This window comes from Martes martes (assembly GCF_963455335.1).
Source record: "Martes martes genome assembly, chromosome: 3".
Lineage (NCBI taxonomy): Eukaryota > Metazoa > Chordata > Mammalia > Carnivora > Mustelidae > Martes > Martes martes.
Window position 1 is genome coordinate 94,599,895 of NC_137890.1, and position 15,261 is coordinate 94,615,155.

The 15,261-nt window shown below is 41.2% G+C and overlaps 1 protein-coding gene across 1 annotated transcript in view; it reads right to left on the minus strand.

Annotated features, from left to right (window-relative positions):
• Positions 1–9,811, minus strand: part of MARCO (macrophage receptor with collagenous structure) — a gene marked incomplete at its 5' end in the record, with an annotated part of 36,768 nt that extends 26,957 nt beyond the window's left edge. Inside the window, one exon of the mRNA XM_080799013.1 lies at positions 9,703–9,811. Within this exon, the coding sequence (XP_080655139.1) occupies positions 9,703–9,811 (109 nt within the window). The remainder of the gene's footprint in view (positions 1–9,702) is intronic.
• Positions 9,812–15,261: the final 5,450 nt, after the last annotated feature.

The following is a 15,261-nucleotide window of genomic DNA, read 5'->3' on the forward strand; positions in this document are numbered from 1 at the left end:
AATAGTCAGCCCTCTGAAAACTAAGTTGTTATTGGAACCACAGCCCACAAAAGTGGGCCAGAATTTATGTGATAAACCTAAACAGTATGATTTAAAATAGAAAATCTGAACAGGATCTAGAGTGTCCTAACAGACCATGCACAATGTCCACAATACAATGGAAAAGTACTCATCCTACCAAGGACAGAGAAAATTACAACTTGAATGACAAAATACAATGAACAGGGCACCTGGGTGGCTCAGTCAATTAAGCGGCTGGCTCTTAATTTTGGTTCAGGTCATGATTTCAGTGTCCTGGGATTCAATCCTGCATCAGGCTCTGTGCTCAGCAGGGAGTCTGCTTGAGGATTCTCTCTCCCTCTCCCTCTGCCCCTCCCTGCATTCCCTGTCTCTCTCAAATAAATACATAAACTTAAAAAAAAAAAAAAAGAGAGAGAGTGAAAAGAAAAGATAATCAACAAGTGTCAGTATGGAGATGACACATATATAAGAATTATTCAATAAGGATTTTAAAGCAGGCATAACAAAAATGCTCAAATAAGCAATTACAAATACTCTTGAAACAAAATTTTTTTAATCTACCAAGATATAGAGAATATAAAGAAGAACAAAAGGGAAATCATAGGACTTAAAAGTTCCAATTAAAAAAAAAACCTCACTAAATGGACTCAATAGTGCAATAAAAGTGATAAGGGAGAGAATCAATGAAATAAAGGATAGAACAATAGAAAGGACCCTGTCTGGAAAACAGAGAAAATCGACTAAAAAAAAAAAAAAAAAAAAAAAAAAAAGAAGAGAGACTCAGAGATCTATGTTTCAATAACAAAACACATAATATTCGTATCCTTAAAGTCCCAGAAAGAGCATGGAGCTGAAAAAAAATATTCAAAGAAAGAATGGTGGCTGAAAACTTCTCAAATTTGGTGAAAGTCACAAACCTGCAAATTTAAGAACTCGAGCAAACCCCAAACATGATAAATTCAAGCAATCAATAACAAGACACATACGAGTTAAAAATCTGAAAAAAAAAAAAAACCCTACATACCAAGAAAATTAAAAATCAAAAGAAAAAGAAAAGATCTTGAAAGCAGCCAATAGAAAAATAACCCATTATCTATAGAGATACTACTTTGAATTGCAGCAGATTTCTCATCTGAAATTGGAAGTGACATGACATTTTTCATGTGCTCAAAGAAATGAATTATCAACTGTATCTAGTGAAAATATCCCTTAAGAATGAATGGGAAGTAAAGAGATTCTCAGATGAAGGAAAACTAAGCAAAAGTTATTGCTAGTAGGTCTACCTTGAAAGAATGGCTGAAGAGGGGCACCAGGCTGGCTCAGCCAATAGATATGAAACTCTTGATCTCAGGGTCATGAGTTCAAGGCTCAGTCAGTTAAGCATCTGCTTTTGGCTCAGGTCATGTTTCCAGGGTCCTGGGATCGATCTCTGCATCAGGCTCCCTGCTTCTCCCTCTCCCTCTGCCTGCAGCTCCTCTTGTTTGTGCTCTACCCCCCACCATCAAATAAATAAATAAAACCTTTAAAAAAATAAAATCTTCAAAAAAAAAAAAAAGAATAGCTAAAGGAAGTTCTTCAAACAGAAGGGAAAAGATAATAGCAGAAGGCATGGCACTTCCAAAGGGAAAGAAGAACAAGAATGAAGAATGGGTAAATATGGAGATATGTCTAGAACATCCCTCTCATGATTTTTTTAAACCACATTTTTAAAAATATTTTATTTATTTATTTGAGTGTGTGTGTGAGAGAGAAAGAAAGAGCAGGGGGAGGGGCAGAAGGAGAAGCAGACTCCCCACGAACAGGGAGCCCTACATGGAGCTCCATCCCAGGACCCTGGGATCATGACCTGAGCCAAAGGCAGACACGTTTAACTGACTGAGCCACCATGGTGACCCTAAAATCACATCTGATGGTTGAAACAAAAATAATTAAGTGATGCCTAGTGCATGTAGAGGAAATGTTTAAGACAATTACATTTCAAAAATAGAAAGGCTCAAAAGACATAAGTGGAAATTAGTTTTCAAAACTTGACTCAAAGTGGTAGAATGTTGATGTTGATAGACTGTAATAAATTATACATGTATATTGTAATGCCCAGGAAAAAAGTAAGAAAACTATTTCAAATGATGAACTAAACAAACAAACAAACAAAAAACTATAAATAAATCAAAATCGAATTCTAAAACAAGCTCAAGTAACCCATAGGAAAGTAAGAAAAGAAAAGCTAGTAATGGGAAACAGAGGGACAAAGAGAAAATGCATAATAATGTGGCAAGATTTAAGCCCTAACACATCAATAATTACTTTAATGTAAATGGTTTAAACATACCAATTAGAAGGCAGAGAGTGTGGCAAAAGTAGATTAAAAAGCATGACTCCACTTTCTGCTATATCCAAGAAATCAACAACAGAGTTTCTATTTATATGCAGCAAAAACTGATGTAACTGAAAGGAGAAATCAATATATCCACAATTGTATTGGGATCTTTAACACCCCATTCTCAGAAATCAGCAAAGCTATAGAAGAAATAAACAACACCATAAACCAAAAGGATCTAATGAATGATTATAGACTACTCTATGCAACAACAGTGGAATACACATTCTTTCTATGCACTTAGGATAGTCACCAAGACAGACCATATCATGGGTCATGAAACAAACCCCAACAAAATGGAAATGAATTGAAGTTGCACAGAATATGTTTCCAGACAATGGGATCAAAATAGAAAACAATAACAGACAGACAGCAGGAAAACCTCTAAACACTTGGAATTTTTTTTTCAAAAATTAAATAATACATGGGCTATAAAGTCTTAAAGAAAATTTTTTAAAAATAGGACTGATTGTAAGTGAGAATAGAACATACCAATTATTGGATTCAGCTAAAGTAGTATTGGGAGGGAAATTTATAGCAGCCCTAGAGGCTCACATTACAAATCAGAAATGATGTCAAGCTGATAAACTAGGTTCCTAGCTCAAGGAACAGAAAGAGAAGAGCAAAATAAACCCTTAGCAACAAGAAAAAATAAATGAAAATTAAAAAAAAAAAAATAGAGGTCAGAGCAGAAATCAATGAGATTTAAAATAGGAAAACAAAAGAGAAGCTTAGTAGAGGAAAATGCTGATTCTTTGAATAAAATCAATAAAATTGATAAAGTTCTGGCAAGACTGATGAAGAGAAAAAGACACAAATCACCAATATCAGGAATGAAATGGGTGCTATTTCCACAGATCCTGCTGCCCTTCCAAGAAAATAAAATCCTATCACTGACTTTATGCTCACAACATAGATGAAATGAATTGACTTCTCCAAAATTACAAACTACCAAGACTCAACCAATATTAAATAATATGAATACTTACATCTATTAAATAAACTGAATGTGTACTTAAAAAGCTCCTGAAAAAGAAATATCCAGGCCCAGATAATTTTAATGTAGTCTTTTATCAAGCCTTCAGGAGAAGTAACGCCATTTTACCCACTCTCTTATGGATAATGGAAGAGTAGAGAACACTTTCTAACTCATTTTAGGAGGTCAGGATTACCTTGAAATGAAAACCAAAGACAGTGCAAAAGAAAAAAAACTGAAGATCAGTGTCTTTTATGGAATTTGACACAAAAACCCTTAACAAAATATTGGTAAACCTTATCAAGCAATGTATATAAAGAATCTATATACCATTACTAAGTGGAATTTCTAGGTATACAAGCTGGTTCAATACCCAGAAATTGATCAATATGATCAACCATATCAATGAGCTAAGGAAGAAAAAAATCACATAACCATATAACTGATGCAGAAAAACACTTGACAAAATCAAATTCATAATAAAGCTCTCATAATTAAAATTCATAATTCTAACTCTCATAAAAAATAATAAATTCATAATAAAAACTCTCAGCACACTAGAAATAAAAGAGAATTTCCTTAACTTAAAAAAAAAGGAGCATCGGGGGTGCCTGGGTGGCTCAGTCGGTTGAGTGCCCGACTCTTTCAATTTTGGCTAGGGTCATGGGATCTAGCCCCGTGTTGGGCACCATGCTCAGTGCGGAGTCTTCTTGTTCCTCTTCCTTTGCTCCTCTTCCTACTTGCTCACTCTCTTACTCTTGAATAAATAAATGAATAAATTTTTTTTTAAAAAGGAGCATCTAAGAAATATCTAAAGCTAACATTATCCATAATGGTGACACAGAATCATTTCATCTGAAGATTGGGAACGAGGCAAGGATGTCTGTTCTCACTCTCTCATTCAGCCCCATGTTATGTACTACTGGCAAATAAGTGGAAATCACCATTAAAACATAATGGCATTCACAGTTACTCCAAAGGAAATGAAATATTTCAGTATAAAGGTAATAACATATGTACAGGATCTGTGTGCTGAAAGTTATAAAATACTGATTAAAATACTGATTAAAAACTGTCAGTTCTCCGAAACTGATCTGGAGGTATAACACAGCTCTGCCAAAATCCCAGCAAGGTTTTCTGTAGGTATTGATAAGCTCATGCTAAAATTTACCTGGAAAGGGACAAGCCACAGAATGGCTAAAATCATCCTGAAAAAGATGAATAAAATGTGACGAATAACGACTTGCTGAAGCTCACAATAGAGCCACAGTGATCAAGACAGTGTGGGATGGGAGGAGGGATAGACATACAGAGTTATGCAACAGAATAAAGGACACAGAAATGGTCCTTACACAACTATAACCAACTGGGTTTTTTTTGACAAGTTACAGAAGTAATTTAATGGAGGAAACATAGCGTTTTCAGCAAATGGTGTTGGAGCAACTGGACACCCATAGGCAAAAAAATCAATAAATAAACAAACATATCTTAACCTAAGTGAAATTCAGGTCAAGATTTGTTTGTTTATTTGTATATGTAAATATAAATATACATATTTATATATACATATTACAAATACATATACATATCATATACCTATTATATACACATATACAATACAAATATATACATTACATGTATTACATTCATATAATACATACTATAAACATATGATACATTGTATATACAAGTATATACATATATTACGTGTACACATTACCTATAAACTACATATGTATATTACTTATATATACATTACATATGTTGTGTATATATATACACACAAGTATATGTATATAATACATATATTATAGGAACCATGGACTTAATTATAAAGTGAGAAATTATAAAAATTTTAGAATTAAACATAAGAGAAAAATTGGGAGACTCAGGGCCAGGTGAAGTTCTTAGATGTGACACCAAAAACACAATCCATAAAAGGGAAAATTGCTAGGTAGGGCCTCCACAGGATTAAATGCTTTTGCTTTGAAAAAACTCTGTTAAGAGGATGAAAAGTCCCATTACAGACTGGGAGAGAATATTTGCAAGCCACCCATCCAGCAGAGGACTTGTATTTTGAATAAAGTGCTCTCAAAACGAAATAGTCAGGAAAACAAACGATCCCATTAAACATTGGCAAAAGACACGAAGAGGCATTTCATATACAAATGGGAAAAAAAAGCATGTGAGAAGTTATCCAACATTGTTAGCCTTTAGGAAAATGCAAATCAAAATTACAATAAGATCTCACAATCGTACACATATCAGAATGGCTAAAATAAAAATAGTAATGATACCAACTGCTCCCAGGAAGTCAGAGAAACTGAATCTATGGTATATCGCTGGTAGGAACGTAAATGACACAGCCATACTGGAAAAAAAATAGATCAGGGGCTTCTTCTAAAACCAAACATATACTTAGAATCCAGCAATTGCACTTTGGGGCATTTATCCTAGAGAAATGAAAACTTAGGCTTGTACAAAAAAAACTTTTACATCAACGATCACAGCGGCTTTATTTGTAATGGCCCCAAACAGGCAACAACCCAAACGTCTTTCTGTGGATGCCTGCTTAAACAAACTGTGAAACATTCATATTGTGGGATAATACTCGCGAAAAATACTCATTAATAAAAATAAGTAGTGATACATACAACAACTTGGGTGGATCTCAAGGGAATCATGTTATGTGAAAACCAGCCAATCTTTACAAAGTTACGTACTTTTTCCATTTAGATAACATTCTTTACACAACAAAATTATAGAAATGGGGCACTGATTGGCGATTGGCCGGGGACAGTGATTGCTGGTGGAGGAGTGAGGGGACGTGTGTGGCTAGAAAGGCAGCATGAGACCCTGGCATGGTGAAGGAACAGTTTGGTATTCTGATATTGGGGATGGTGACACAAATATATGCATATGGTAAAATTGTAGACAACTGTATTCCCACACACAAACGAGTGCCTATAAAACGAATGAAATCGAAATAAGCTCCATAAAGTGTAGTAATATCCATATCCTGGTGTGATAGTGAACTGTAGCTACACAAGATGTTCTCACTGGGAGAAACTGGGTGGGGGTCACAGAGACTTCCCTAAATTTTTTTTTTCTTTTGCAAGTTTCTGGAAATCTATAATTATTTCGTAACAAAAGGTTAGGGGGAAAAATAATGCTAGGGTAAAGCAGGACGTCTAAAAGGTGCTGAGAAATAGTGACATGACAAAAAACAAAGTCAGAACAAGGACCTGAAGTGACACTGAGCGCGTCAACAAGGGTGACCATGAATTGATTCCAGGGTCAAGGTCTGTTGGGAGAATGTTTAAAATTATCTTTTGAGCTGGAAGAAGAGACAGCTAGACCCACAGCTGGGAACCAGGGCTTAATGTTAACTTCAAATGTTAACAAGCAACAACTTCTCTATCTGTATTTTGGGGGGTTCTCTGTGTCAAGAAGCGTGTTCTTCAGATCAAAATTGGTGGGAAGACATATCAAGAAGCGAGATGTGAAGCCTGAAATAGTTGAGGCTCAGGGGGAGAGGTCCAGACAGATGAAGGGTACTGTCATCGGGGACAAATGGAGACCCTCTCACTCAAGCCCAAATGCTCCACTGGAGGGAGTAAGATGTTGCAGATACTGGCCCATGAGGAAAGAGTTGGAGTTTAGTTGGACCTTCAGGGCAGCGAAAGGAGCAGTATGTCCAGCCTCTTCAGAAAATGAAAGCAATCTTCAGCAGAAATAAGAGAAAGGAGGGAGGGTGGGAGAAAGAAAGGAAGATGCTTGAAGCCATTTAGTGCTGAAGCAAGTAGTTTTACTTATTTCAGTTAAGCCCTGAGGGGGTCACTATGTTACAGAGCCTCACAGTAAGTACTGTCCATAATGGAATTCTTCTAGAAAGTTCCATATGTTCCAAGATCTTTGTATAAGATGACCAGAAGTTGTGAATGTATTTAGCAAAATGTTCCTTCCAGGATACCTGGGTGGTTCAGTCAGTTAAGTGTCTGCCTTTGGCTCAAGTCGTGATCTCAGGGTCCTGGGATTAAGCCCCATGTCAGGATCCCTGCTCAGCCTGGAGTCTGCTTCTCCCTCTCCCTCTGCCCTTCCCCCAACCCCCAGCTCGTGCTCTCTCCTTCTCTCTCTCAAATAAATAAATGAAACCTTAAAAAAAAGAAAGAAAGAAAGAAAGAAAGAAGAATATTCTTTCTAACCAAGCTGTTTTGTTTTTTTGGTTAGTGTTTTAGTTAATGGTATCCATAACCCAAGTCAGAAATCTGGAATTCCCCCTTAAGGCTGGCCTCCCCCTCACTTGCCTTATCCCACCATTATAGTCCTATTGACTTGACTTCTAATATCTTTCCAGAACATTCTCTCTTTTCCATCCTTATAACCACTGCCTCTTGCTGCCACATTTCTCTCTGTCCCCAGAGTTACTCTGTCTAGCTCATTCCACATCTACAATAGTGAGTAATCTCAAATGCAAAGCAATGCCTCTTAGCCCAACATCCAACTTCCAAAGATTCCCATTGTCTTCAGGACAAAGTCTAAATTAAATTGGTCCTAGTCTCAGTCCCCACTGAACTTCCCCCACTCAATGTTGGTTGGCCCCACTGCATGGAACTATTTGTACTTCTCTAAAGATTCCCTAGGAATATATCATAAACCCATGGTCTTCTATTCCTGCCCCAGCCAGCATCTTATTTCACTAATTCCCTTTATCCTTTAAACTTTAGAAGAGGTCTCACTTCTTACCTCCAGGTCAGACCGGGGTGCATCTGTCCATAGATCTATCTGTCCTGTGCTTACATAGGGATAGTTTACAGGTGGCCTGATCCTGCCAATCTCCTGCCACCGCCGACATGACTGATGACTCCCTGTGTATTCTTGTGTGTTTCCTCGGTGCCAAGAGCAATGCCCAGCAGGAGCTGAATATGTTTGATCAACTGACTTTGCTTGCACATTTTCAGTAACTTAAAAAATCACCTATCCAGCAGGCTGCATTCCCCAAAGTTCTGAACAGCTAACAATTATTATATACTTTTTAAAGATTTTGTTTATTTATTTATCAGAGAGAGAGAGAGAGAGAGCACAAGCAGGGGGAGCGGCAGGCAGAGGGAGAAGCAGGCTCCTTTGAGCAGGGAACCCGACATGGGACTCGATCCCAAGATCCTGGGATCAAGACCCGAGCTGAAGGCAGACGCTCAACTGACTGAGCCACCCTGGAGCCCCCGAATAGCTAACAATTATTTAAGTCACACATTCTCTGTTACTACACGGTAAATCCCTAAGGGCAGAATACTCAACCTTGTATCTTTGTACCCCCTTAAATTCCAGCCAGTGACCCACTCAAATACTGGGTGAGAGGGACTGTTCAGGCTGAGGGACAGAACTGCAATTGATCTGAACATATGATTTCCAGAAAAGAATGGAAGTGGGAATGACTCATCAACTTGGAAGACAATTCCTAGAGGATATTCTGGCACGGGAAATCAGAGATCCCCCATGGAAAATACTCCCCGGTGACTTTAAGTTCTAGAAAATTTAAAAAATGCATCACCTGTAGAAGGATGAGGGAAAAAAAATAAAGATGACAGAGTTGCCTGAATTTTTAAAACCTGAATTGAATCTAAGACAAACTAATTATGAAGCTACGAACATATCCTAGCCAGCACGAAATGAAGAAAGCACTCCCTGATCAACACAGCAGTTACGACGGAAGTCACCTTAAAGAATTTTAAAGGAATTACGTTAAATAAATATGTGGCACTTGGCTTTCGTTTTGTGGAACTTTTTCATCCCTCTTGGGCTGCTTTGCCATTTTGTCGTACAACCTGTGTGTCAAAATAAGACACTAATAAAAGGGAAGGGCGTGGGATAAGTATTAGTGTTAATCGAAGGGCACATATTTTTAAAAAAGATTTATTTATTTATTTGACGGACAGAGATCACAAGTAGGCAGAGAGGCAGGCAGAGAGAGAGAGGGGGAAGCAGGCTCCCTGCTGAGCAGAGAGCCCGATGCAGGGCTTGATCCCAGGACCCTGAGATTATGACCCGAGCCGAAGGCAGAGGCTTAACCCAGTGAGCCACCCAGGTGGCCCAAAGGACACATAATGTAATACAATTTATTGTGAAGCTAAAAAAACCCCAACTATATGCTGAAGATATAGTGTCTCTTCCTAACATTACATGAATTCCATATTGAAGCATTCCAGAAATGTATTAGTGAGAGTCTATGGTACAAACCAAGGCTTCCTATCACCTTGTCTATTCTTATGTTGCCAATAAAAAAAAGTACATCACCAGGCAATGTCATTACTGGGAAGCAGTACTTTACCATTGATTTCAAAGACCTCCATTGCAGGGAACATGGTTTGGTTGATGGCTGCTCTTTCTCCAGTGCTCGCCAGGAACTCTTCCTCCTTGAGAATTTCCTTATTTTCCATCGTGAAGCTTTATAGATGGCCCAAAGTTCTGGAGCCAACAGAAAGGCTGTCCTCAAGAGGAACCATTTGGGGAAAGATTGTTCTCATTTAACTACTGCAGCTCACTGGAGACCACACAGCACTTCCCTTTGGCTGGGACTTCTGAATTTGCAAAATGTTTCCTGACACAATCAGAATTGGGCATGTCGCAAAAACAGGCTATTCACGTGTGGAATTCCTGTTCACTGCAGCTGCTTGTTAAGGGCAGTGACTTATGCTTTGGGGCATAAGTCAATGGTCCTTGGAAACACCCCTCACTCCCAGGCCCCTGAGAAGAGGGAGTTGGGTGACCCCAGGGGGGATGTTTCTCTCCCTCCCCTCTGCCCATCCAAGGGCCGCCATCATGCCAGACCCAGGGCAGTGTCCCAGGACCTCTGCAGTTCACACTGAAATCTCCCTCCTCTGACCTACTTCAGCCTTAGAGTTCATCTTTTCTCCTCAAAGTGTGGACCTTAGACAGCAGCGTTCGCTGGGATCCTGTTAGAAATGCAGAGTCTCGGGTCCCATCCCAGTGAATCCGGATCTGTAGCTGAAGTAACTTTCCAGGTGATGAATGTAGGAGATGGAGAAACACTGCTCTAGACCACACATTGTAGCATCTGCTTACACTTCCGTGTGTATCTTCCCATGTTCCATCTACTGGGAGTGGCACATGTGTGCTCTCTCCGGCCCCAGTGAGACCTGAGCTCCTTGAGGGGACAAACCCCCACCCTAGCTCCTTCTTATCAGGCGTTCCCTGCCAGAAGGGACGCATAGAGTGGTAGTGGACACGCAGACCCTACAAGCTCAGAGGCTTGGGTTCAAATTCTACCTGCTCCCTACAGCTGCTGTACCACCCTAGAAACATCACGTGAGTTCTGGGGGCCTCGATTTCCTCGTTCGTCAAATAAGGGAGACAGGGGTTATTATTTGTTGCGTTGGTTGAATGAATTAAATCACATCCGGTGGTGGTTAAGATGGCTCCTGGCGGGCTGAGGGCACTGAGGTCCTGTGGTTGCTAGAGATGCCGTGAGCCTCCTGGTTTCTGGCGAGATGAAGGCAATGGCTTTTGCCTTAAAGGAGCTCACAGTGTGGTATGCAGGCTGGATGTGGATACAGCTGAATTCTAGAAACTTGCTGTCATGTTGGAGGCTGGAAGTGACCTGGAGGCAGTGGGGCCAGGGTGGGAATGCCCCGAGAAAGCTTTTTGTCAGCTCTGAGTTCAAGGGAGGACCGAGGGTGAGAGAGAAACATGGGGCTGTAGGACCTTCAAGGCAGGAAAGGTAGGCAAGGACAGTCTCCCAGGTGGGGCGGCTTTGGGGTGTGGGAGCCCCAAGACTTTGGGGCTGTTTGGAACCTGAGAGGTGAGGAAGAGAGGTGGTCAGGGAAGAGGCTGGGTCCCACTCACTCACTTTGCTTGGCCTGTGGTGTGGCAGAAAACAGAAAGGGCAAGAAACTCAAGAAGAAGAGTGATTGGCGGTGCCCCCAAGGCAGAGGTCCCCCGTGGCACCTGAGGTTTCAACATTCAGGAAGTCCTTGCGTGGCCTGAGGTCCTAGGAGCAGAAACCAGCACAGAAAAGGTTAAAGGAATTGGAGGTGAGGAAATGGAAACAGCTGGCCGTTCTTGACTGAAGTGCGGACCATTGGAGGTAATAGAGGCTGCAGGGGGATACCCCCGTGGGAGGGGAATCTCCCCGCAGCGCCTCCTCTCCCTGCCTGGGCAGCTTGGCTCTGGCCACAGGTAGTCCGCATCCAGGACAGTGGGGACGGGGCTCGTTGGAAGTGCAGTGGGCTAGTGATGGAGGGCCGCTGGCCTTGGACGGAACTTTTAGTGGACATCAAATTTGGTGGCGTTGGCTCCACATCTGGGCTGATAACTAATCAGCCCAGACAGACCTGGGGGACAAATCCAACTCTTTTAGGAACTTGCTGGGTAACTGTGGTGTCTTACTTCACTTCTCTGGGCCTCAGCACAAAGTAATAGCTCCTAGAACCATTAGCCGGTATCGAGGATTTATTAGGTAATCAAGCACTGTGATGGGCACTTATATACATTACTCACCACTCACAACAACCTATAATAGCCTCAGATCTTGTGGTTAGAAAGTGATGCCGCCAGAATTTGAATCCAGGACACTCTGCCTCTATAGTCTGGTTTAAGCCTAGTTTGATCCAGAGGCTGTAATGCAGAGGTTCACACTGGAGGAGTTTTTTGAAAACACACCTACCATTTCTCCATCCCTGGCCTGAGATTCTGGTTTTCATAAAAACCCTAAGGCTGGTTAAAATGTGCAACCCGGCTGAGGACCTCTGCACAGAAAAATGAAGTAGTCACATGTAGCGCAGGGACCCATGGGAGCCCTCAGGACTCCCTTCTGGAATAATCCATGAGGTTGAAATATACGCAATTACTGATATTTATCCTTTCTTGACATGCAGTAAATGGATACTTCATAGGATGCAGGCTAATCCATCTAGCCTACAGGGCTGGGACTAGATTAAGGTAATTAGGGCACTAGATTGGGGTGCAAAAGATTTGGTATCAAGGTAGGTAGCATTTTAATGGAGTATTTTAAAAATCAAAGTTAATGCCAAAAGCTCGTGATGAACAAAATCTTAAAAAGATGCGATCTCACAACGCACTTGGAATGACCCGTCACTTGCTCTCCCTCATCTCGGCCCTGCTCTTTATTTTGTGTTTCAGCGTCTCCATTTGCAAAATGGAATACCAGTAGTTGACTTGGCCTGTAGGGTGGGCATGAGGGTCAAACAAAATAAAACCATGTTTTATTTTGTTTTATGCTATAAAAAGCATGTTTATAAATGAAAGGACTACCAGCAGAATAGCATCTTCCATCAAGACAGCGTATAACGTGAAACCCCTGCATTGTCAATGTCACCCTTAAAAATCCCTTAAATCTCCCATAAAGTGTAAGACACACAATTTGGGGGAATATTGTACAGTCTTTTCCTAAGTGCCTTCCACTCAGACACTGTTATCTCCGGGGAATAAGGTTCTAGCAGTTTCTTCTCTTGAGCACCAGATGAAATGGTCGACTTGCCTTTGGGACCATGCTGTTCAAGAAATGCAGGGTTTTGCTTTGTTTTTCTAGCGAAGTGCATATTATTGGGTTGGAGAGTTTAAATGTGTGTTCAGAGTGGCTCTGATGTAGTTACATCAAATTCCATTGTTCTCCAGAGTGACAACCAAGTGGCTCACAGTGCTCTTTAAGACAGGGGGATTGGGGCTAGAGTCCCAAGCAGAGGCAACCCCGAGCCTGATGGTCTCAGCAGAGCTGGGCTTTCTATGAATCAGTTGACCCCAAACTAGTTTAGTCAATGGGCCACTGGGCAGATCAGGAATTCTTGAGCAACGCCATTCTAGCTGAATGCTAGGGCAACTGTGGTAACACATGATTTAAAAATCACCAGCACAAACCCAAGTGTTCAAAACAATCAGAATCCACAGCAAGCAGGCAAGCCCCAGGAGCTTAATAACAACAAATCTTTGACGAAGCAGGAAAAAATATCCAATGGAAGAAAGACAGTCTCTTCAATAAATGGTGCTGGGAAAATTGGACAGCTATGTATAGAAGAATGAAACTTGACCCATTCTCTTACACCATACACAAAGCTAAACTCTAAATGGATGAAAGACATCAACGTGAGGCAGGATTCTATCAAAATCCTAGAGGAGAACATAGGCAGTAACCTCTTTGACATCGGCCACAGCAACTTCTTTCAAAGGGAAGGGAAACAAAACCGAAAATAAACTTTTGGGACTTCAGGATAAAAAGCTTCTGCACAGCAAAGGAAAGGGTCAACAAAACTAAGAGGCAACCCACAGAATGGGAGAAGATATTTGCAAATGACACTACAGATAAAGGGGTGGTATCCAAGATCTATAAAGAACTTCTGTTCAGTGGGTTAAAGCCTCTGCCTTCGGCTCAGGTCATGATCTCAGGGTCCTGGGATCGAGCCCTGCATCGGGTGTTCTGCTCAGCGGGGAGTCTGCTTCCCCCTCTCTCTGCCTGACTCTCTGCCTACTTGTGATCTCTCTCTCTCTGTCAGATAAATAAATAAAATCTTTAAAAAAAAAAAAAAAAGAAGAAAGCCTTACCAACGCCAGTGGCTGTCATTGGGTAAATAGATAAATAAATGGCGGCACAACCATTCAGTGGGGTACTAATCAGCCATAGGAAAAACACAAGCAAATTTCCTAGGGCACCTCAACGTCCTTTATCAATACTACCTCTTTCCTATTGTCATTCAGTCCACTGCAGTCATAAGCAGGAACCTGCAGCAACTCAGGGTTTGGGGGGCAAGCAAACAGAGCTAAGCCAATGGTGCGGTTCCTTACTGGTATTCTGTGAGCTCCCAATAGCTTTCCAGTGATTTCCTTCTCAGCTTAAATCCATTAGATTTTCACCCTGGTTGCTTGCCATGGATATTGCAGACCAGTACAGGGAATAAAAGTTGGCATCGCCAATCCAGAACTTCAGGAAGTGCAAATGTGAAGATTTTTGGAGAGTAATCAAGTCCAAGGACCTTATTGCTGAGCAAATAAGAACAACTGTGATTGTGCCAGAGTCTCCCCTCGAAGCTCTTACTGCCCTCTCCACCACCCACCCATTTTCTCTGGTCATCTTGAATTACTAGTTTACCAAGGCTGTGCCTTCAGTTTAAAGGGACGTTCCCACTCCCAAATCCCTTCTGTTGAATGATGACCAGTCATCCTAAGGACACCTTTTCTATGAATCCTACTGCCCAGTAGAACTGACCCCTCACACTCCCAACCCACATTTTCAATGTATATTCTGCACAGAGATTCCTCAAAAGACCCATAGCTCTGCTGCTGGTTGTTTCCACTGGTATCCTTCTTCCCACGAGTTCCCCAAGAGCAGGAACCACACATCACACTGCTTGAACCTTAGTTCAAGCAGGAATAAAGGAGTGAAAGGATGATCAAGAAGTATCCAGATGCTGAAGGGCAACCCCCACGCAGCCTTTGTGGGAGAAGAGCAGAAAAGAGCAGGCCAAAGTCCCTTTTCTTTTCTCATGGACTCTGTTAGATCAGATTTCAAAGAACAGTGATCGAGAAAGGCGGGGAACTGAAGTTATCTTGGTTTATCTGGCAAAGACTGTAAGAAATTTTATGGCCAATCCCACCTGAGACTTACTCTTCAGGGTCCTTAATCTCAGCCCCTAGATGTTAACTACTGACCCAGGCTATTTGCCTTCCCCAGCATGGGACGCCTTAACGAGGATCCTACACTATCAATGGGCTAAATTTCTGCAGAGAGGAGGGTTGGGGGGAGTGGAGGGCTTTGGCTGAGGCCATCCCTCCCCTCTGCCCTGTCCTTGCGGGGAAATGAAGTGGACACATAAGGGCATTTTAAGCCAAACTCTGCCCCTCCCTTCTTTTAACCATT